Raw genomic sequence first — 25,805 nt, 5'->3', positions numbered from 1 at the left:
ACTCTGAAGCTGTGTGTAATAGTAATAATAGCCATAACTATTTGATGGGTATAGCTATTTGGTAGGGTCAGTGGGAAGAATAAATGAGCTATGCAAATAAAGCATTTAATCTAGTGATCAGTACATAATAAAATCCTCAATAAGTATCAGTTTTTATTTAAATAATATATCCTTTAGGTTCCTAATTGAACATGTCGTTCAAAGAACTTAAAAAAAAATGGCTGAGAGCATATGATACAAACAGAATTTAGGAGACAAAACATTTCACCACTTAGTCACACTCTCTTGAAAACAAAAAAGTGCTCAGAACACATTTTTCCTAACCAAATATAGGAACCAAGAAGATACTTTTGAAGATAGAGATAAATAGGAATCAACCTGCTCTGTTAATATCCGTATTAGGAGGGTCAGGAACACATTAGGAGGGTAAGTTAACTAGGTTTCCATATTGCTCTGCTTGGATATTTGTTGGAAAGCTGTTAGGTTGTTGCAAAGGATCCATAAATCCATGTGCCTACCAGGCATTGTCTGTAGATATATATTGAACAAGGCATCAAATTAATAGCCATGCTATTAAGATTAATAAAAGGCAAATTCATTAAGAGCTTTACTGATTTATTTTTGCTGTCATATTCTTTCTCCATCAATGAATGTTAAAATTTCAACCACTATCATGAGCAGAATTCTTGGAAGTTGTCATCCCACATAGAATGCCAATATTCAAAGATCCGAGAACCATCTGATAGGAACAAGGCTGAGTAAAATGTTCCTATAAAGGGGCAGATTGTAAATATTTGGGGATTTGTAGGTCATATACTCTCTGTGACAACTGCCCAACCCTGCCTTTGTGACGTGAAAGCAACCAAGGATGATACATAGGAGGATGAGTCCGACGTTGCTTCGATAAAACCTTACTTGTGGACACTGACCTTTGAATTTCCGAAAATTTTCACACGTCATGAAATTCTTTTGGTTATTTTCAATCATTTAAAAATGTAAAAACAGTTCTTAGCTCATGGGCCATACAAAAACCAGCAGTGGAGCTCTGGACAAGAGAATTCACTCAGCCAAGCAGCTCCAACCAGGGAGAAAAGCCCTTCAGCATACTGTGGAATTATGAAAGTAGGTTATAAGTCACAGATTAACAGGGAAGTATGGATGCGACAGTTGGACTATGAAGAAAGCTGAGCGCCGAAGAATTGATGCTTTTGAACTATGGTGCTGGAGAAGACTCTTGAGAGTCCCTTGGACTGCAAGGAGATCCAACCAGTCCATTCTGAAGGAGATCAGCCCTGGGATTTCTTTGGAAGGAATGATGCTAAAGCTGAAACTCCAGTACTTTGGCCACCTCATGCGAAGAGTTGACTCATTGGAAAAGACTCTGATGCTGCGAGGGATTGGGGGCAGGAGGAGAAGGGGACAATAGAGGATGAGATGGCTGGATGGCATCACCAACTTGATGGATGTGAGTCTCAGTGAACTCCGAAAATTGGTGATGGACAGGGAGGCCTGGCGTGCTGTGATTCATGGGGTCGCAAAGAGTTGGACACGACTGAGTGACTGAACTGAACTGAACTGATTGAAAATTTCAGGGCTTACCTGGTGGCTCAGTGGTAATGAATCTGCCTGCCAATGCAGGAGACAGGGGTTTGATTCCTGGGTTGTGACCCTGGAGAAGGAAAATGGCAACCCACTCCAGAATTCTTGCCTCAGAAATATCGTGGACACAGCAGCCTGGCGGGCTACAGTTCATGAGGTCGCAAAAGAGTCGGACACAATTTAGCGACTAAACCACAACACTGAAAGTCCCAAATAGAAAAAAAAAAAAAAAGAAAGAAAGTCCCAAATGATGTACCTTAAAACTTCTCCAGGTGTTTCTTCCTTTGCCTAAAACATCTAACACTATTTTTACGTACATGTTATTCTCATGTTTCCCTACCCTTGTATACACAGATTCTCATGTCAAGTGTTCCATGCATTCCCCAGCATATGCTGCTTAGAAATGTAAGGCAGATTTTAATGTTCTTTCTTAATCTTAGAATTATAATAATTGGCATGAAAAGGAAATTGTACCATTTTTCTGATTTTCATCCTAGCTTTTGCATTTATGACATTTTATTCCCATTTTAATATATCTACCAATTTACATAATACCTTACTTATCTACAATATCTAGTTGAGAATATCCACAAAAAGATCAGTTAAGAATTCTAACACCTTCAAGATAAGACTTTATAAATATCAAAGAACAGGAAATCTGTTCTGTAATTACTCCTGATTTAGGACACACAGATTGAGACATTATGTTCTCGTAAACTAACAGAATGCATCGCGTCTATTATAGGTGTACTTCTTCCTCATGAAAATGTCCTTTCCATTACAGGGAAAAGGCATTTAATGCAAAAGTAGCACTGAATAAGCAGGCTCTTGATTAGAAAAAAAGGAAACTTTCAGGATAAATTGTATCCATGGCAGTTCATCACTTGCAGTTTCCTCTTTGAATCCAGAAAAAAACTCACATTTCCATTAAGCATTCGGTTTCTGGTGGGCCAGGGATTGCTTGAAGAAATTTTACAACTTACTTCATAATTTTCTCCACTAACTTAACTGACATTATAGACACCAGAGGCTTCTGGAAAAACTAAGTAAAAACACTGCCATCAAAATTGCTGTAAATGAGTTTTCCTTCTTAACAATTACCCTTGCTTGAGGATAAAGCCATGAGCAAGAGCTTCTCACCTTTTCTTAATTTCAGAATCCACAATAATCTGCCTCTTCTTTTGTGGAGGTGGTGGAGGGAGTTCCTCTTGGGCATGCTTTACCAGGATTTGCTCCCTCGTGGTCACCATAGTTACCGTTTCCATTACAGTTGTCTGTGTTAGTGATGGCTGAGTGGTGGTGACAGCCTGTGAAATCTGCAAGAAGTATTGAAACAGAGGTCACACATTGCTTGAAAGACTTCAGTAAAGACTGCTCGGAGTGGGGAAAGAAAATAATGAGAAACTGTTCCTGCTTGTTGGTAAATTGACCTTCAGATCAAAATAGCACCATATTGAACCCAAATCAAATTGTTTTATCTGACTTAAGTTATGTTGACTGAAATCACAAAGGCAAGTAATCTCAAAACCAGGAGTAAACTTAGTGCCTCTTCAATTTATTGGTCCAGCTATGGGAAATAAAGGGGGCAAAGGAGGAAAATTTAGGGTGTCATTCTGACATTTAATTAGACACGCTGTTTAAAGTGTTCACGATGCTAACATAAATTTTGCTAAAGTATTCCAGCACCAATTTCACTCCTGGCTCACTCTACATGTTTATTAAACAGTTCATTGAATGCATCTTTGGTTTTCATATATATGATTATTTATAGTCTGTAAATTTTGAGACAAAATTCTTTGAACTGTGTGACAAATGACTTTTTAATCAAGCAAGTGATCTGTCTTTTTAAATTATAATAAATGGTTAATATCAAGTGGTGATCAGTCTAGAAATACATTTAAGCTGAATATTCGTCAAATGCTAAAAAACATACTACTCTTGATTTAAATTAGTGATTAAGTTAAAACATTTGAGTATCCAAAATTAGCATTCGAGTCTTCTCAGTTTAGAATCATACTTTGTGTTCAGACCTTAAAAAGTTGTCGTTTTCTTTTTTTTAAGATATAGGTCAAAACTCTTTGGAATAATATGTTTTGTGACCCATCATGAGAGGTCATCCCTTCAGTACACAGTCATTACCAGACTGATAAATCACAAACAGTGAGACACTCTCCTGCCTTAACCACCAATTCTGCCTTACAGTCCTCAGTTATGAGGACTAAAAAGTTATCTCTTGTGATATTAATCATTATACTTCTAGTAATCAAAATTTTTCTGAAGATCTATATCCAAGGAGACCAAACAGGTCTGCTATGGCTCCACTCACAGGTACTTGACATGCACACAGCCAAGCATTTGGTTGGGGCCAAGATTAGTTTGACTGATTTTCCTGAATTTGTCAAGAGATAAGGAAAAGGTTTGGAGGAATCTCCCTGCCTTACACATGATGACCAATTCCCTCAATGGGAGGCAGTCAGGAAAGCCTCATAATCTTATTTTAGCTTCCACATAGGAATTGGCATGTGGTAATGAAATCTTTTTTCCATGATATCTTATGCAAAAATGCTTTTGACAAATGCATTTTAAAAGTGCTACCCTTTGTGCAAGCCATATCTTTACAAATGCCAAAGCCTTAGGGACTACCATCTTGATAGTCTAAATAGTTAAAAAAAAAAAAAAAAAGACATTAAGAGATATCATGTTTCTACATGTGTCAAGCACAGATTTTATCTTCTCTAAGATCTCCATAGATACATTATTTAGAATCAATCACTGAGATTCAAATGATAATTATATAGTCCACTGACAAGTTATGTCAAAATGAAAGCAGAGAGTAGCATGGGTTTTTTTAAATGCTTGAAATAGAACCTCAAGCCTAACTGAACTCAACACGAAATGACAATTGAATGATCAAATTAATTTTACCTTTGACCAAAAAGAATACAGACTTTTTGGGGGGAGGGAGGGGGCATGGTTTGGGGAAGTTTTCTGGCCGAGCCATGTGACTCGAAGGATCTCAGCTCCTGGACTAGCGATTGAACCCTGCCCCCTGCAGTGAAACCACAGAGTCCTAACCTCTGGACCACCAGGGAAGTACTGAACACAGAGTTTTTAAGTTGGATTTCAAGAGGATTTAATTTTTTCAAAGTAATATTTTTTAACTATGGGCAAATTGTTTTGATATACAATGATGGCTTGAAGAAAATACTGTTCTGATGGGAAATTTCTACCTTTATATGTTTAGACACCAAAGTGCAGAGATTCCAAAAATACAAAACTTTTTTTTTTTGGTAGTTATATCCAATGTTATGAAATATGTGTGTTGAGTATTTGGCTGTGAAATTAGTTTCTAAAATGTTATAATATCATCTCATTGATACTTATTATGAAATTCATTGAAGTGTCCATGGAGGGTAAAGAATAACAGCAACATCATATACCATGAAAAGACATTTAAGAACACAGCAAAGCTTATAAGAAAGAAAAAACAATAATTTTTCATCAAATGATAGCAGACATGTGTAATTGTTCTATATTATAATTATCACTGTACTGCATTTGAAACTACTGCATCATTTATTTCTTTAGTGATGATGAAATAAGAAAACATCTGTGCACTGACCCTACAAACATAGGATAAAATTCATGATATATAATAGACTAATAATTACTTTCAAAACCTACACCAGAATAACAATTTGTTATGTACTAAATTTCCCCATGGCTTTAGCTATTGACTGTGAACACTTAATTATCTGTTAGAATCATTAAAAATATAGATAGGAAGGGATTATGGAGGTCACTGAGTATAACCTCCTCTTTATTACAGGATTCACTACTTCCAGAAGCAGACAACTCCTTCCTGAGTATGGCAGCAAATTTTCCCATTGGCAAAAATCTTTTATACCTAGTGGAACCCTGCATTATTTTGATTTCATTAATTTAAAGTTTTCTTTGGGAATTCCCTGGAGGTCCAGTGGTTAGCACTCTGTGCTTCTACTACAGGAGGCACCAGTTCAATCCCTGGTTGGGTGCAGCCTAAAAAGTAAATGAATAACAATACAATAATAAAATACAATTTGTCTTGAACCCTGAACCAACACAGAGTAAGGTGAATATTGTTTCTACCTGACAATCTTAAAGGTCTGAGGCTTGATAACCATGACTCTGATAAATCTTATTTACAAGCTCTATAATCCAGACCCTTGCTAGAACTAGATTTAATCTGACTGGTGCTCCAAAACATAGATTTTCTGGCTTTGGACATAATATTCCATTAAAGCAATCTAAAATTTCCGAAGTTATTCAGCAGCTGAATCACAGTGTTTATATCAGTATCATATCAGATATATAAGTATATACAGGACATCCAGAAATGAATACAATGGAATCTCTATTTTTAGATATCTCACAGTATAGCAGTAAAGGTGACAGCCACACCAATAACTATGAAATAAGGTGAGTCCATATGAAAAATACAGGTATGCAAAATAATTGCAAGCAAATCTTCATGAAAACAAAATCCATTTGTTTTTAAATACTATCCCCTTGATCTATCAGTTAACTAGCTACTAAAAATGGGAAAGAATTAGTTTAGAATTGTTTGTCTTTAGGTTTGCAAGCTAGTTCCTTTTACAGTGATTAAAAGTGGAGGTCCCTAAGTCAGGCTCCATAATTTTCAAATACCGGATTCACAGTTCACATCCTGTAACATTTGAGGCAGGCTGGTTATACTTTCAGAGCTTTGAGTTTTTTTCTTCTTCATATGTAAAATATGAATAGGAATTTATTCCTCACAAGAATATTGCAAACAAGACCTATGTCATGGGTGTACACTCATGTAGTCACCCAGGTCCCCTCACTCAAAAGGATTTCACACTTGGTTTCATGCTCTGCTGTCACCCTCTTGAAATTCTTAACAATTTTTGGAAAGAACCCCTGTATATTCATTCTGCACTAACCTCGCCAAATACATAGCCCATCCTGGTCGCAAGAATTCAACTATGTAATGTTTGAACCCAGTAGTACTCTCTGGATACACATTAGTAATAACCACTAAAAAGTTCAGAGAAAATTCAGGAATTTTTCTATACTGACTTTTACTCATGCAGAGATATATGTTAATTTCCAAATTTTACATTTTTCCCATCGTGAGAAAAATTAGAAGAGCACATGCCCAGTATCTTGATCATTCTACAGTGTATATCTTCTTGCAATAAGGTTGTATAATTAGAGTAGGTCTGGAAAATCCATACTATTTTCAAACAATGAAAATCTTTCTTTACATTTTCTCTTCCATTTATTTAAAAATGCACATTGTGAAAAGGAACTATATGTACATTCAAGCATATTTCAAGAATATAAAAGAGTATGTAATGAAAGGAAATACTTATTTTCCATCACTATGGCCAGCTTCTTATGGGGAACTAGTTGTACTTACCACCTGTTCTTACATTTTAAAATAATTTTGTGCTGTTATCATTCTTTCAGTTTGGCTTGTATTCTTAATTGCACCTTTTAATTGTCCATTTAATTATTTAAATAGTCTTGACTTTGTAAGTTCTTCGAGGTTAGAGACTTCTACTGGCATTGTGAGATACTATTTAAACATTTTTCAAAAACTTACTAAAAGAGATTCAATGTATAAAAAATCAGTTATCTTATTTACTATCATTTTTATTAGTATTAAAATACTTGTAATAAAAGCTACCAGTTACAGAGCTCTCTGCATGTTTCAGGCATTAAGCTAGGTGTTTACTTACTTAAGCAGTAAAGGCTTAATAAGTGGTAGCTGTCATTACCTCACAATGGCCCTAAGAACAAGTACTAAGCTTATTTCCATTTCATAGATTAGAAGTAAAAATTTCAGGCAGATTCAACTTGTAAGCGGCACAGCTGAGCTATAAACCCTAGTCCGATTGTTCCTTAATCTAACTCTTGGTAGCTGTGATCACTTGCTGCCACACCTGTTCAAATGTCCGAATGGTGACTTTAAGGGGTGTAATTGGGTATGTTGTTTGTATACACACACACATATATACAAAGTCAGAAGAAGACAGAAGGTATACACAATGGCATATGACAATCTTAAATCCCTTTAGTTCCTGATAAACTATAATAATAATAATAAAATCTGTGCAAAACCAATCAAATGAAAAAAATATCTGATTTTTAAAAAAGGTACAAGCAGGTTGACAAGCGTGGATTGAAGTTTCTGGTTGTGTTGTTTATATGAACCCAACTTTAGAGTGATGACTGACCTTTAATGGGTATGGGGAGACTGCAGTTCTACCGTGTAAAACATATTGCATAATCATAGCAACAGCTTTAGCTGATAATTGGTAGCCAGGCTTAAAATGATCTCTACAGGTATGGTAGCACGAGACATACCTACCTGATGATGATGTAAGGATTCCAGTTCTAAGCACAGAAAGGATTTATAGGTTGAACTTTATGAGGAAACTGGGGTAAAAGGTTAGGTGCTCACAAAGGAATCTGGGTTATTAATCAAAAGACTATAAAATGCTCGATCTCATGAACAAGTGCAGAGGAATTACCACAGCTAGGTGTAGCACGAAGGAGTGCTCAAGTTCATGAGTGCGTCTTGGTAACTAAATTGTAGTTAACAGCTACTGTCCTACTTTGATACTGATATTAAGGCAGTATAGCTTCTTGAAAAGATACTGATATTAGAATCATGGGCACGATGAGAGTTAATACTGAAGAGATATCATAAAAGAAGTTGTTCTCCCATTTAAGAAAATATTATCTAATAATTAAGAAGGTTTATTCTGTAAAACTCTGTTTGCTGCTGCTAAGTCACTTCAGTCGTGTCCAACTCTGTGTGACCCCGTAGACAGCAGCCCACCAGGCTCCCCCATCCCTGGGATTCTCCAGGCAGGAACACTGGAGTGGGTTGCCATTTCCTTCTCCAATGCATGAAGGTAAAAAGTGAAAGTGAAGTCACTCAATAGAGTCTGACTCTTAGCGACCCCATGGACTACAGCCCACCAGGCTCCTCCATCCATAGGACTCTCCAGGCAAGAGTACTGGAGTGGGGTGCCATTTAGTTTTACATATTTTGTCCCTCACTTCAAATTCTCTTTCATACAAATTGCTAGAAAGAAGAGATATCTGTTGGCTTCATGATACATATTAAACACAGAACTTAAGCAACTGTATGAATTAACTACATTTTGCAAAAATTCAACAAGCAATGGGATTTACTTTTTCTGATCCACCTGACCTTCTTCTATACACCATCTGACATAAAGCAATGGGACACCTTCTTTAACTAGGGATGCAGATTATTAAGCATACAGAAAAAAAAAAAACCTTGTATATTTCTTGATGTGTTATTTATTGTCAGCAGACAACGGATTTATCATATAGAGGCTGAGTATTTTATCTTCATGGTATTTTATTTACATATTCATGATGAGTGAAATGTAACTATTTAGAATTCAGCCTTCTTTGAATAGGAAGAAAATTTTATTTTTATTATCATCTTCCAGCTGACTCCTGAGATTTATATAGTAGAGATACTTGGAATCTCTTTGCTAATTACTCCAGAGTTTTATATAAAATTTCAAGCAAAGAGAAATGCATCATAAACATTTAAAACTGGAAGGGCATTACAGAGATCTTCGTAGGCCAATTTTTTCATTTTATAAGTAAGAAATGAGCAGTTCCAACAGTTAATTCAGCTCTAGTCTCTTAAACTTGCAGTGCCTACAACATTTTATGTTGTAGTAGATAAATGAATTTACAACATAAAACCAGTTGCACCGAAATACACAAGGCCCATTGTCAAACCTCTACTTTAGCTGAAGGAAGCAAAAGAATACAGCTATTTCCCAAAGTTATTTGAGTTGTAACTTGGAAATTTTCTAATCAAACCTTTAACATAAGCAATTAACCAAAAGATGCTCTAAAATTCAAGATGGTTAGACCATGAATTAAGTATGATAAAAAACCTAAAAGAAGTGAGGAAATTTTACTTTAATTCTAGGTTTTATAAAGCCATTAAAATTGTTTTTTAATTGGTAGCAGACTGATTAGACTTGGAGAGCTTTCAGGAACCACTGAAAAGGGTTGTCAATTGAAAGGCCTTAGAGTATTTTTAATTAAAATCATTGGCAAAAGGATGAGAGGCAAACCAATTGTAACTACATTTTATGTATCAAGAGGTCTACAAAATAATGCTTTGAGAACAGGTATAGTCAGAATGTGCATGTAAAATATTTTATAGAGCGTAAAACCAGGGATCTCTAAAAAATGAGCATTAACTCAGAAAAGAAAGGCAAATACAGAAATTTTCATCTTAATGCTTTTGCATCTATTTGCATTTCTGGTATTATAAAAAATACTAGCTTATTATCTTCAACCATGTTTTACATTACTCACATGTCTGGCAGGAGTTTGAAAACTCTCTACAGGACATAAATAATGTAGAACAGACATATTCATACATAATAATCATTTTCTCTATTTTGGCATGCGTGAGGACAGAAACGGACTTACACAGCATAATATGAATGCTCATGTTCAAGAGGAGGAGAATTCTGAGTACATTAATTTTATTTTTAAGATTTTTGTGCTTATAGTTCAGAACATCGCAAAAATGCTCATTAGAAATATAGCAAAATATTGATGAAATAGGAATAACATCTATGAACTTACATGAGTCATAGAATGTTGTCTACTTCTGGCAAAGAAGATAATTTTCTCTATTAAAAAAAAATCACAAGACTACAGACTTTGGGACTTATCTAGATAGATACATTCTTACATCTAAATACCTGCTGCCAAGTCTAACATTAATTACCATAATAAATTATAAAGCAAATGAATAATATCCTCTTTCCATAGTATACTATGATTTCAGTTCAATAGGGGAAAATAATATTTCAAATCATTGAAATTATATTTAAGTTTAAAATATTAACTATAATGAATTTCTGACTGTCTTACTCCCTAGTAACATTCAAAATATAAATATGTTCATCAGGGGCACGATATTTAGAAGAAAAAAAAAAGCAGCTGAGTAAATGTCAACAAGCAAGCACATTTACAAAAGATACAGAGGACGCATAAGGTCATTTAAGTATTCAAATAAGTCAATCCAGGGTATATTTCATTTGTTCTCTTTTCTCATTTTAAGGAACCACATGGCAAGGGTTATTATTCTTTTTAACTTTTGGAAATGAAAAGTATTTCTATTTTCTTAGGCCACCTTCTTATCAACTTCAGCATCTTTAACTTGTATTCAGGTGTTATTCAAGCCAAAGCTGATTCTGAAATGCAAGAGAGCAGCCCTCATAGTTGGTTTTATTTTTTTTTTTTTTTCATGTTTTGATCTCTTGCCACGCTACTGTTTCATAAGGTCAAAATCCCTCAAAGCCTTGACCTGAATAGCAGTCAAAATTTCAGGCACACGATGCTCTTTATATGAGCATAAACAGATGCCTTGTCTTCTCAGTCACAATGCCTATATCCTACTGGATTTTAACTATTACCAGAACTGTGCTCATTCTTCACACCAATCATTTAAAAGATTTTTTAAAAGACTGAGCATACTGTGTCATTAATGGGACTATTTTCCCCCGATAAACATGCTGGAATGTATGCATACAAGTGAGCTCTGTTCTTTAAAGTCAAAACCATACTCTCAACGTTCTTGGAATTCTTATGCCATTTTGATCAAATTCAATCTGATGAGTAAGAAAAATTGATTTTTGTTTTTAGTTATGAGATACTATTTCTTGTCTTACTCTATCTTGTTTTAATTCCTATTTCCCTGGGTAGCTTCTGTTTTATCTTGTTAAGAGTCCCATGCCCCTAGCAATGATTTGGATTGTGTCTATGATGGTGCATTTTGGGGAAAAACTGAAGAGTGAAAACTGAGACATGAGCTTAAGAAAGGCTCAAGTTTAGTGACTGAGGAAGCAAATTGCTAATATAATGTTGTTTATTTGCTTCTGGTCTGGTATAGGAGTGTAAAACTGTTTTAAACATTTTTTTTAAATGTTAAAAAAAATCATAGTAGACTTGGGATTTTCATGGTAGTACAGTGGTTAGGACTTCGCCTTCCAATGCAGGGGTGAGGGTTTGCTCCCTGGTTGGAGTGCTAAGATCCCACATGCCTCATGGACAAAAAAGTAGAACATGGACAACAGAAGCAATACTGTAACATTCAGTACAGACTTCCAAAATGGTCTACATAAAAACATCTTTAAAAAAAAAATCACAGTGAATTATAACAAGCCATCCAGATTCACTAAACAGTATGCCTTGCATATCAAGAGAATTTTTATTTTTTCCCTCAAAATGCTTTCATGTCTATGGCTTCATTTTATTCTCATCAAATCCCAGGGAGCAAGTGGAGCAGATTTATATTATATGTTGGAAGTCAATATATAGAGAATTAAACAAATCAAAGCTAGTACTATTTTATCATAGATTTTGAAAAATTCAAAAATAGATTAAGTAAGTTGCCCAAGGCCAAAGTCTCATAACTTTTAAGCCATTAAAAAATAAGGCTTCTAAGGTTTTTTTTTTTTTAATTAACCAATTTAAATAATCAAACCAATAAGATTTTGATGAAATACACAAGTATCATTCTAAGGAATGAGTATATTTAAATATTACACTGCCAGAAAGGTCTCTCTTCTTCCCATTTCAGGCAGTACTGAGGAACACCAGAATGTAGGGACTGGTACATATGTCATTGTCTTACCAATTCAATGTTTTCAAAAAAATATGTTTGGCAGACTTTATCAAAGGCTGCATGTAGATTATAAGCCTAATGAATGAGATTTTCTGAGCACGGAATCTAGGGCCACGCATTTGAATCAGTTTCCCAGGTAACTATCAGGCAGACTCAAGTTTGCAAAACCACTGCCAATAGTGCAAATGAACCAGAGTGCAACCTGTTGTTAACAGTTACACTTCCATGAATATATCCCTTTAAAGAGACACATTTCAAAATATCTTTCTTTTTCAAATAATGCCAGTCTTTCTTAATATGGCAACTGATCATTTTACAGCACCAATAACCTATGGAGCTGATGGGCATATATTGGAATGATATCACTGATGGTTTAACAAGTTAACACTCTCTAATGTATGACATATTTGTTACATAAATGTCAATGGTCAGGCAAAGTAGCCAAGGCCAGATTACATATAATAAGAAGAATCATGATCTGGTGGTAAAATCACTAGTATATCCACTGCTGCTGCTGCTAAGTCACTTCAGTCGTGTCCGACTCTGTGCGACCCCATAGATGGCAGCCCACCAGGCTCCCCTGTCCCTGGGATTTTCCAGGCAAGAACACTGGAGTGGGTTGCCATTTCCTTCTCCAATGCATGAAAGTGAAAATTGAAAGTGAAGTCGCTCAGTCGTGTCTGACTCTTCACAACCCCATAGACTGCAGCCTACCAGGCTCCTCCGTCCATGGGATTTCCAGGCAAGAGTACTGGAGTGGGGTGCGATTGCCTTCTCCAGTATATCCACTAACAGCCCCAAATACAGTCAATGAAATTTTTATTATTGCCCAATGACTTTATGAGAAATGACTGCAATTGATATTTCTTCAAGTTTAAATTTTAAATACGAATTTGATTTTAAAAGATGGAACTGTGATTTAAAATTATGTATGTTGGCTGATCATTTAAATTATATATTTTGGAAGCAATGTTTCAAATTTCATTTTTTCATCTTTCAACAAACATTTCCTAAATACCGCTAATCTGATGCCAAGTCTCAAAAAACGAAATTCCCTGCACTGTCTCACAAGAGTAGATATAAGCCTAAAGCTATTGAATATGGTTTCAACAAGGGTATGTGCACAGTGCATTGAGCTATGAACTGGGACCAATTAGTAAAAGTTAGCCTCTATAACACAAAACAAAATGGCAGATTGTATTGAACATAATGTTAATTTCTGAATGACTGCCCATGATTCCACCATCTAACCATATCCGATAATAAGAGTTTCAAGTTTAAAAAATACTCCATTAAAAAAACATATTACCAAAACTGTCACAATTCTTAACAAAAAACCACATGACCCTACAAGTATAACATAGACGTTTTCCTAATATACAGCCTATATGTGTTAGTATAACTAAGTTGCATGATTTTTAGGAGTCAACAGTCTATGGTAGAAAATCCACTGATTATAACCTCACTTGCACTAATTGAAAGATATCTTTGGTGAAATCAAAGATCGTGGACCCCAGTCCTGCTCTTGTCATTGACTTTCTTTGGACAGTTCACTTTTCCTCCCTAAAATTAATTTTCTCATGTGTAAAATGCAGAGGTCAATTAATGGTCTTCATTATTTCAGGGATCTATGATTTGGAGTTAGACTGTGATGACACAGTTTCCTAGCATTTTGTCTGACTGTCTAAGTCACTCATCCTCATTCCCACTGAATTGGAAAGGATTATCCTCTACGGCTGGAGAAGGGAATGGCAACTCACTCCAGTATTCTTGCCTGGGAAATCCCATGGACAGAAGAGCCTGATGGGCTACAGAAGAGCTGGACACAACAAAGTGACTGAACAATCACCACCCTATAAAGCAATAACTAGTTCAGCCCACCAGCACTCACTCCTCCACCTCTCCCACATTCTCCAGTGTCAAAGGTGACCAACAGAACAATGTTTTATATTTTAATTAAATACTTAGCAAGGACTAATCCAGTGACATCCTCTGTAGGGTTACAGTATCACTCTCTCATTGCAGATATCAAAAATCTCAAGTATAATTTATTGTAGGTTAATGAAGGGATCCAACCAGTCCATTCTAAAGGAGATCAGCCCTGGGTGTTCTTTGGAAGGAATGATGCTAAAGCTGAAACTCCAATACTTTGGCCACCTCACGCGAAGAGTTGACTCATTGGAAAAGACTCTGATGCTGGGACGGATTGAGGGCAGGAGGAGAAGAGGACGACAGAGGATGAGATGGCTGGATGTCATCACCAACTTGATGGATGTGAGTTTGAGTGAACTCTGGGAGTTGGTGATGGACAGGGAGGCCTGGCGTGCTGCAATTCATGGAGTCACAAAGAGTCGGACACGACTAAGCGACTGAACTGAACTGAATGATTATGACTAATGATCTTTGATTTCACCAAAGATATCTTTCAATTAGTGCAAGCGAGGTTATAATCAGTGGATTTTCTGCCATAGACTGTTGACTCCTAAAATCATGCAACTTAGTTATACTAACACATATAGGCTGTATATTAGGAAAAAATCTAGGTTATACTTGTAGGGTCATGTGGTTTTTTGTTAAGAATTATAAAAGTTTTGGTAAAATATTTTTTAACAGAGTATAAAAAAAAAGCCTCTAGATGAAAGTGAAAGAGGAGAGTGAAAAGTTGGCTGAAAGCTCAACATTCAGAAAACTAAGATCATGGCATCTGGTCCCATCACACATGGGAAATAGATGGGGAAACAGTGGAAACAGTGTCAGACTTTATTTTTTAGGGCTCCAAAATCACTGCAGATGGTGATTGAAGCCATGAAATTAAAATATGCTTACTCCTTGGGAGGAAAGTTATGACCAACCTAGATAGCATATTCAAAACCAGAGATATTACTTTACCAACAAAGGTCTGTCTAGTCAAGGCTATGGTTTTTCCAGTGGTCATGTATGGATGTGAGAGTTGGACTGTGAAGAAAGCCAAGTGCTGAAGAATTGATGCTTTTGAACTGTGGTGTTGGAAAAGACTCTTCAGAGTCTCTTGGACTGCAAGGAGGTCCAATCATTCCATCCTAAAGGAGATCAGTCCTGGGTGCTCATTTGAAGGACTGATGCTAAAGCTGAAACTCCAATACTTTGGCCACCTCATGCGAAGAGTTGACTCATTGGAAAAGACCATGATGCTGGGAGGGATTGGGGGCAGGAAGAGAAGGGGATTACAGATGAGATGGCTGGATGGCATCACTGACTCAATGGACATGAGTTTGAGTGAACTCCGGGAGTTGGTGATGGACAGGGAGGCCAGGCATGCTGTGATTCATGGGGTCGCAAAGAGTCAGACATGACTGAGTGACTGAACTGAACTCAACTGATTATCACTAACCTGTGTTGAACTCTTTTCAAGTTTTTGGACTAAATTATCCCAGCGCTGGGCAAAGTTGTCCAACCATGCTTCCATCTTTTGGGCAACCAATGTATTTTTCAGTGTTGAAAGGAGATCTTGGTTGAGTGAGCAGAGTTTGTCCATGGTTTGCTTTTTCTTTTCTAGATCAGTTTTTAAAACCTGTTAAAACAAGGAAGAACACAGACTAAGCCTTGGTTACATTTTACAAAATGCTGTAGTTCAATCTGCTTTTGCATGCATTTTCACATTTGTATAGACACGAAAAGATTATAACTCTGCCTGCAAAAGAAAAAGAGTTCATAAAAATATAAGTAGAAAATTATAATCCAAATAATGTTCCCAAGAAGCTTAGAGAGAAATGAAAGTCAGATGCAGAATAAACACTTTTATTTATTTTAGAATAAATAAGGAGTCAGAGGCATTTATGAGCTACCTGAACATTCTTGAAGAACAGTCAGGGGAAAAACGTAGTGTTGGTTCAAAAGGAAAAACAGAGATCAACATATGGAAATTACTTTTTAATATTTGGAGGTGTTCTAAAGTGAAAGGTAGGGCTCTTGGATGTTAGTGAATTTCCTCTAAATTTCTGATAAATTCAAATGAAATACCACATGCCAGGAGTACTGAGAAGAACATGGTGAATTGAGAAGATGAGCATAGCTAAGGGGCCTTTCCAATCTGAAATGCTGCGATTCTTTGAAAAAATTTGCAATATTTTTTTTATTTCTATGATTTGTACATACTTTTCATTATTCAGATACAAAAACCTCCCTATGCAGTTTACTGATTTTACATTTTTTTACATCTGTTATTCAATTAACATTCAGCTACTTGAGTAATTATCTTCTAAAGCTAATTTTAAAGCCCATTAAGTAATAGAAAAAAGTAATTGAGTATGGCACAAATCCTTTGGAATCACTATGCTTGTTTTCTACATGCTTATGTGTTTCATGAAGTATTTTTATATCATTCATATTTCCAAAGTTCCTAGGAGCTATGGAAGTTTACACATGCTCTTTGGTTGATAAAAAATGAATAAAAAAAGTGGCTTGTGTGAAATTAGTAGATCAGGACAGTTTATTCTTTCATTTTATCCATTAAGGTCACCCTAGGCTTTGGACTGGAATGGAATGCAAAAGTAGGAAGTCAAGAAACACCTGGAGTAACAGGCAAATTTGGCCTTGGAATATGGAATGAAGCAGGGCAAAGACTAAGAGAGTTTTGCCAAGAAAATGCACTGGTCATAACAAACGCCCTCTTCCAACAACACAGGAAAAGACTCTATACATGGACATCACCAGATGGTCAACACCGAAATCAGACTGATTATATTCTTTGCAGCCAAAGATGGAGAAGCTCTATACAGTCAGCAAAAACAAGACCAGGAGCTGACTGTGGCTCAGACCATGAACTCCTTATTGCCAAATTCAGACTCAAATTGAAGAAAGTAGGGAAAACCACTAGCCCATTCAGGTATGACCTAAATCAAATCCCTTATGATTATACAGTGGAAGTGAGAAATAGATTTAAGGGCCTAGATCTGATAGATAGAGTGCCTGATGAACTATGGAATGAGGTTCGTGACACTGTACAAGAGACAGGGATCAAGACCATCCCCACGGAAAAGAAATGCAAAAAGCAAAATGGCTGTCTGGGGAGGCCTTACAAATAGCTGTGAAAAGAAGAGAAGCAAAAAGCAAAGGAGAAAAGGAAAGATATAAACATCTGAATGCAGAGTTCCAAAGAATAGCAAGAAGAGATAAGAAAGCCTTCTTCAGCGATCAATGCAAAGAAATAGAGGAAAAAACAGAATGGGAAAGACTAGAGATCTCTTCAAGAAAATCAGAGATACCAAAGGAACATTTCATGCAAAGATGGGCTCGATAAAGGACAGAAATGGTATGGATCTAACAGAAGCAGAAGATATTAAGAGGAGATGGCAAGAATACAAAGAAGAACTGTACAAAAAAGATCTTCATGACCCAGATAATCACAATGATGTGATCACTGACCTAGAGCCAGACATCCTGGAATGTGAAGTCAAGTGGGCCTTAGAAAGCATCACTACGAACAAAGCTAGTGGAGGTAATGGAATTCCAGTTGAACTATTCCAAATCCTGAAAGATGATGCTGTGAAAGTGCTGCACTCAATATGCCAGCAAATTTGGAAAACTCAGCAGTGGCCAGAGGACTGGAAAAGGTCAGTGTTCATTCCAATCCCAAAGAAAGGCAATGCCAAAGAATGCTCAAACTACCACACAATTGCACTCATCTCACATGCTAGTAAAGTAATGCTCAAAATTCTCCAAGCCAGGCTTCAGCAATATGTGAACCGTGAACTTGCTGATGTTCAAGCTGGTTTTAGAAAAGGCAGAAGAACCAGAGATCAAATTGCCAACATCCACTGGATCATGGAAAAAGCAAGAGAGTTCCAGAAAAACATCTATTTCTGCTTTATTGACTATGCCAAAGCCTTTGACTGTGTGCATCACAATAAACTGTGGAAAATTCTGAAAGAGATGGGAATACCAGACCACCTGATCTGCCTCTTGAGAAATTTGTATGCAGGTCAGGAAACATCAGTTAGAACTGGACATGGAACAACAGACTGGTTCTAAATAGGAAAAGGAGTACGTCAAGGCTGTATATTGTCACCCTGCTTATTTAACTTATATGCAGAGTACATCATGAGAAACACTGGACTGGAAGAAACACAAGCTGGAATCAAGATTGCTGGGAGAAATATCAATAACCTCAGATATGCAGATGACACCACCCTTATGGCAGAAAGTGAAGAGGAACTCAAAAGCCTCTTGATGAAGGTGAAAGTGGAGAGTGAAAAAGTTGGCTTAAAGCTCAACATTCAGAAAACGAAGATCATGGCATCCAATCCCATCACTTCATGGGAAATAGACGGGGAAACAGTGGAAACAGTGTCAGACTTTATTTTTCTGGGCTCCAAAATCACTTCAGATGGTGACTGCAGCCATGAAATTAAAAGATGCTTACTCCTTGGATGGAAAGTTATGACCAACCTAGATAGCATATTGAAAAGCAGAGATATTACTTTGCCAATAAAGGTTCATCTAGTCAAGGCTATGGTTTTTCCTGTGGTCATGTACGGATGTGAGAATTGGACTGTGAAGAAGGCTGAGCGCTGAAGAATTGATGCTTTTGAATGTGGTGTTGGAGAAGACTCTTGAGAGTCCCTTGGACTGCAAGGAGATTCAACCAGTCCATTCTGAAGGAGATCAACCCTGGGATTTCTTTGGAAGGAATGATGCGAAAGCTGAAACTCCAGTACTTTGGCCACCTTATGCGAAGAGTTGACTCATTGGAAAAGACTCTGATGCTGGGAGGGATTGGGGGCAGGAGGAGAAGGGGACGACAGAGGATGAGATGGCTGGATGGCATCACTGACTCGATGGACGTGAGTCTGAGTGAACTCCGGGAGTTGGTGATGGACAGGGAGGCCTGGCGTGCTGCGATTCGTGGGGTCACAAAGAGTCAGATACGACTGAGCGACTGATCTGATCTGAGGCTTTGGGAAATCCATTTCCATATCCCCAATGCTAGACCCTAATTTAATTTGTAAAAACAGACTAAGAAGAAAGAAAGGAGAGAATTATTTTATGGACATTTTACCATCCTCTCTCATTGGCATCAGCAAATGCAATGAACATAAACTAAGCTGTGAGACCTACCTTTCCAAAATAAATGCAAATTTATTTAAGAACAACTAACATTGCATATGGCAAATAAATGAGCATGAAACAGATGCACCAATTGCTCATGAACTGAAGTATCATTGACAGAGAGAAATCAATATACACCCACCCCCTGCAAAGGACACTTTATGTAGCTCATTTTGGCATGCCACCTGCATTGATAGCTCTGAACTGCAGACAGCTCTGGTGTCTCCTTCAATTAGTTCATCCTTTTCTCAGAATTTGCTTCACCTGGTGTTCTTTATATTGTAGTCTTACTGCGAGCCATTTTTAGGGAATAAAAGCAAGTTTTGAAATGCATTTCTAGTTTCTCCTCAATAATTGTCTTTTCACTATTTTTCCTAAGCCTGAAAGAATGCAATAGACCAAAATATACAATCTGAATTTGAAGAAGAGGAAACAATTTACATTGGAGATTTATGAGTAGTCTCCTGTTACCTAAAAGGTTTTCTTAGATGATCTATAAAAGTAGTTGGATACACAAAGAGATATAGTGGCAAATGACATGGAGCCTCCTGTGTTAACAATCAACCAAAGAAGAGGCACTTAGTGAACATTACAAAAATAAAGGGGAAATTTCCCATTAAAGAATATAATTAAGAATAATAACTCAAGGTAAAATAAAAACAGCATTATTATAAATTGTGCAATTATCAAATCAATAATATTTTTACCCAAATCTGTATGACAAAAACACTGTACTAGCCAAGGCTTCTATCTGGTAAATTCTAGATCTAGTTTGTCAAATGGTGATAGCAGGATAGTAGTTCTGCCTCAGTGTGTTTCCTCCGTTGGCTCTGAACCAATCTCTCTCCCAGTCTTTCTTCATCTTATCAAGTTCCTGAAGTACTCTCACACCATAACTAACAAGAAAAAAACAGGAAATCCATGGTGGTGCCAGATACAATGCATCATAGTAATGAATTACCTTCTCCCATCTATCCTTAGACAGAAATTATTCTAAGCTTGGATTTTGTGTATATTAAATAACTACAATTTAGTTGTTACTCAATTTTAGTGTATTAAAAGGATATATTTCTGCATCCTAATAATTGATTATAGATCTTTGAGTGCCAGAGAACTAGAGTTCTAGAAAATTCAGAAGGCAAAAAGAAGCTCTAGAAAATGTGTACAAGGCAGAGATCAGCTAGGCTTTTGAAAGAAGAAATATAATTTATTTTCATAGAAGCGAGGTACCTGGACAAACCTCCAAGGTAAACAGGAAAGAACAGCCAATAAATCAGATTGGACAGCAGTAGAAACAGGCAGGCAATAGATAAGCTGCTCAAGAAGACAAGATAAACATGCTCTATATGGTCAAGGTTAGATGATTTGAAGTGAAAAGAGAATGTATGCTTGCAAAAAGCCCACAAAGTCATCACCTTATTCTCATCAGACGGACACTTCAGAGATCAAGGCCAAGATAATTTCTCATAAACTGGCAAAACTGAATCCTGTACCTATTTTATGAGTAGTTATCTATATGTAAGAAGTTTTCTGGTGGCTCAGTGGTAAAGAATCTGCCTGCCAATGCAGGAGACATGGGTTCAATCACTGGATCAGGAAGATCCCCTGGAAAAGGAAATGGCAACCCACTCCTGTATTCTTGTCTGGAGAATTCCATGGCCAGAAGAGCCTGGTGGGCTATAGTCCATGGAGTCGCAAAGAGTCAGACACGACTGAAGCGACTAAACAACAACAAGACAGAGTAATCCAATTCTTTCTAATCACCTGTTGTTGCACTTAGGTAGATTGATCCACTGTGGGGGTTTCTCATCTTAAGGAAGCATAAGAATCACCAGGAAGGCTTGTGAACTGGAAGACTTCTCGGCCCCATGCCTCCAGAGTTTATGAATCAGTGTTCTTGCCTGGAGAATCCCAGGGACGGGGAGCCTGGTGGGCTGCCGTCTATGGGGTCGCACAGAGTCGGACACGACTGAAGTGACTTAGCAGCAGGCATGGGATGGGGCCTAAGGATTTGCCTTTCTAAGGAGTTCCTGGGTAATGCTGCTAGTCTATGGACCACACCATGAGAACCATGGATGCTATCTGGAGGATTTCTTTGAGGGTCATCACTGAAGCTGAGCTCAAGTTAGCAAGTCCTGGTGAAATAGCACTGTTCACAGGGATTTGCCAAGCTCCCATAAGTACTCTGGCCCTGCCATCTTATCTTGCAGACACTTGATAGTGACCTAAGCCCACAGCATTCCTGTAGTCCCTGCACACCACACTCTCTTGGATCATCAACTTTTCCAGAGTTGTCCTTTGCTGGCAAATGCCACAGCAACAGTACTTTTCCACAGGAGCCTGTTTCTTGTTAATTTGGGCCTTCCCATGAGAGCCTACTTGATTCTTCCAGTCTTAGAATTCACCTCAGTTTCTTCTTTCCTTTGCTTTTTATTCTTTATGCCAAATAAAAACTCAATTTGGATGATAGAACGATATGATTTGGATAAAAAAACGTATCAGGAGGAAATCAAATACTGGACTCCTCTTCTCTCACCTCACATGAAAAGTAGAAGAAAATCCCATGGGTTATTAGTGGTAATATTTCAAAACAAATTACATTGATTGTAAATAAAAGAGAGATTTAGCACACTGTATCTATACCTAGGTATGTAGTAGGAACTGGTGACAGATGGTACCTGTTTTGGGTCTCAGATTGTGACATATTTTAATGAACATTAAATTCTTACTCACTGCCTGAGTCAGCAGGGGAATTTTACCTCAAATTCTAGACCAGCTGTCAGGTTTTGTTAATTGGCTTAAACTATCAAATGGTAAGACTTATACAAAACATATTTTCACTTTGTTCACAAGTAAGGTGACATAATTTGAATTTTAATCATATTGGAAAATTATTGAGACTTCGCTAAGAGAGCATTTTCATGGCCCTGGAGCTAGCAATGTCTTTTTATATAAAAATGTCAACATCAAGGCACATGATTATTCAAAACAAAAATTTTCAACTGCGGTTATTTTTCTGTCAAAGAATCGAATGTGATGAGTTCTGAAACAGCTTAAAAGTCTTGGACCTGAGTCTGGATATCTTGGTGTTCACTTTAACTCTGCTACTAATCTTCTATTACTTTATGCATGCCATGTGTTTTCTTCTGGGCCTCAATTTCCTCTTCTGAAATAACCTTGTCTGTCTCCTTGTTTCCATGCCCAGTGCTACTTAGTTCAGTTCTAATTGGCCTCTTTTCTATGAAAAGTCTTACTACCAAAGAGTGCTCTGGAAATGCAAATATGATTGTTATTCAGCTCCCAATGGCTCCCCATTAGTTTCAGAACAAAATTACAAATGTATCACTGCTATTTTTGCACTGTTTGATACATAGATTTCTTTTCTGAAGTCTGTCTTTAGTAATGATATCACTCAAAAAACACATTCTCTGAGGATTGATTTATATCAATGAGAAGCTAGTTTGTAATAACAAGTAATACATATGTGAATCTATTTTAAATTAAAAGCTTATAGAAAAATAGTCACTATGGAGCCAAAAATGTATGATACAAATAAATATTTGGTAATATGGTACAAATTTAACTGAGGAAATTTATTTAAGATTAGTTCAAATTAATTATTTAATTATTATGATGTATAATATATATCAATACAGACAGAAATAGATTAGGTAAAGTTATGAAACATTATTTACAATAGACCATTGTTTTATATCACAGTTAACATCACATTAGCATTTAGTAGAATTGATCAAAAACAGAAAAGAAATCCTAATTATGCAATACTTACTTGAAAAATCAAGCTCTTAATAAATATTGGATTGGCCTCTCCCTTACTGGAAAATAATAAAATTCACAGTTGAAGAGAAGCTTTGTAGATTTCTTTTTAATTCCATACAGTTCAACTCAAACTGAAATGTCTCAATGAACCCTGATGTCCCCTTATTGCCAAAGTTTGTTAATCCCTCAAAACATATGGGTGCTATAATCACTACCCCACCTGGGGAGAGTGTGCTCACCAAGCACCTGGTCACCTGAGCTGCTCGGAACTGGGAAGGGCACAAAACGCAGGCCCAACTAAGTCCGCGACTCTGTAGAGTACCCAAGAACCTGAGTGGCTTACACCTGGGAAGTGAATGCAACCCAGGGCCTGCTTTAGACAGTTCCCCTGCAGAGCAACCTGGAACTTGAGCAGTGTAGACTGGAAAAGCACACACGCTGTGAGTGGGGGCAAACCCAGTATGGCCCAGTCACTGCGAGCACTCCCCCCACATGCCAGTGATATTTGATTGCAGTGTTCCTCCCTCCCTGCAGCACAATTAAACAAGTGAGCCTAAATAAATGACCACTTTCAAACCCCTTGTGTCAGGGCGGAAGTTAGATATAAAAGAGACTTGCAAACAGAGGGAGCCAAGACAAACAAGAGGGAACCGCTTTGGAAGTGACAGGTACAACAGATTTAAACACTGTAGTTAGCATTGACTACACTGGAAGGGACCTATAGACCTTGAGAAGAAGTATAAGCTGGAACAAGGAACTATCTGAAACTGAACTGACCCCACACTGCCCTCAACAGCTCCAGAGAAATTCCTAGATATATTTTACTATTATCATTTTCTAATTTTTTTTTTAATTTTTAAGTTCTTTATTACTCCTTTAATTTTCCTTTTTAAAACCTACTATAACCTTGTAAGAGAGACCCTATGTTTAAAGCAAATTTCATATTTTTTTATAACGTTTATAATTTTCTTTTGTGTTTTTAATAGTGTATTTTTGAGAGTCTAAACTCTACTCTAGATTTTTAACCTTTGCTTTTTGGTATTTGTTATCAATTTTGTACCTTTAAGAATCCAATCTTCAATACCCATTTTTACTTAGGAGTGTGATTACTGGCTTGATTGTTCTCTCCCCTTTTGACTCTCCTTTTGCTCCACCAGGTCACCTCTATCTCCTGCCTCCCACTTCTCTTCTCTACTTTGTGAACCTCTTTAGGTGTTTCAGGCTGTGGAGAACACTTAGGGAACTGATCACTGCCTAGATTGGTCTCTCTCCTTTTTACTCCCCCTCCTCTCCTCCTGGTCACTGCTATCTCCTTCCTCCCTCTTCACTTCTCTATGGAACTCTGTGAACCTCTCTGAGTGTTCCAGACTGTGGAAAGTAAGTAGGGAATTGATTGCTGGCTATATTGCTCTCGCCTCTTTTGATTCCCCCTCTTCTCCTCCTGGTTACCTCTATCTCCCTCCTCCCTCTTCTCTTCTCTATGTAACTCTGTGAACCTCTCTGGGTGTCCCTCACTGTGGAGAATTTTCTTTCCATTAACCTAGATGTTTTATCAGTGGTGCTATAAGGATGGAGAAGTCTTGAAGCTACTGTAAGAATAAGACTGAAAGCCAGAGGTAGGAGGCTTAAATCCCAAACTTGACAACACCAGAAAACTTCTGACTCCAGGGAATATTAATCGACAAGAGATCATCCAAAAGCCTCCATACCTACACTGAAACCAAGCTCCACCCAAGAGCCAACAAGTTTTAGAGAAAGACATACCAAGCTAATTCTCCAACAACACAGGAACATAACCCTGAGCACAAAAATACAGGCAGCCAAAAGTCACACCAAACCCATAGACACCAAAAAATTCACTACTGGACATTTTTCTGCACTCCAGAAAGAGATGCAGCTCCACCCACCAGAAGACTGAGGCAAGATTCCCTAACCAGGAAGCCTTGGCAAGCCACTTGTCCAAGCCCACCCACAGGGAGGAACCTCCACAATAAATAGGAACCACAAACTTCCAGCATAAAGAAAGGCCATCCCAAACACAGCAACCTAAACAAGATGAAAAGGCAGAGAAATATTCAGCAGGTAAAGGAACATGATAAAAGCCCACCAAACCAAACCAAAGAGGAGGAGATAGGGAGTCTACCTGAAAAAGAATTCAGAAAAATGATAGTAAAAATGATCCAAAATCTTGAAAACAAAATGGAGTTACAGATAAATAATTTAGAGACAAGGATTGAGAAGATACAAGAAAATTTAACAAGGACCTAGAAGAAATAAAAAGAGTCAGTCAATAATGAATAATGCAATAACTAAGATCAAAAGCACTCTGGAGGGAACCGGCAGTAGAATAATTGAGGCAGAAGATAGGATAAGTAAGGTAGAAGATAGAATGATGGAAATAAATGAAGCAGAGAGGAAAAATAATTAAAAGAAATGAGGACAACTTCCGAGACCTCTGAGACAATATTAAATGCCCCAACATTCAAATCATAGGAGTCCCAGAAGAAGAAGACAAAAAGAAAGGCCATGAGAAAATACTTTAGGAGGTAATAGTTGAAAACTTCCCTAAAATGGGGAAGGAAATAGCCACCTAAGTCCAAGAAACCCAGAG

General features: G+C 37.2%; 1 protein-coding gene across 10 annotated transcripts in view; it reads right to left on the bottom strand.

Moving 5' to 3' along the window:
• DMD (dystrophin) overlaps window positions 1–25,805 on the bottom strand; it is a 2,228,404-nt gene that overhangs the window by 1,506,779 nt on the left and 695,820 nt on the right. For all 10 annotated transcript variants that reach the window (XM_061410475.1, XM_061410469.1, XM_061410467.1 and 7 more), the window contains 2 exons: window positions 15,699–15,878; window positions 2,740–2,915 (listed from right to left, as the gene is read on the bottom strand). In XM_061410475.1, the coding sequence (XP_061266459.1) occupies window positions 2,740–2,915; window positions 15,699–15,878 (356 nt within the window). The remainder of the gene's footprint in view (window positions 1–2,739; window positions 2,916–15,698; window positions 15,879–25,805) is intronic.

The sequence above is a fragment of the Bos javanicus genome, chromosome X (assembly GCF_032452875.1).
Source record: "Bos javanicus breed banteng chromosome X, ARS-OSU_banteng_1.0, whole genome shotgun sequence".
Taxonomy (NCBI): Eukaryota; Metazoa; Chordata; class Mammalia; order Artiodactyla; family Bovidae; genus Bos; species Bos javanicus.
The sequence above is the reverse complement of the archived record's forward strand: the minus strand, read 5'-3'. Positions and strand labels throughout refer to the sequence as shown.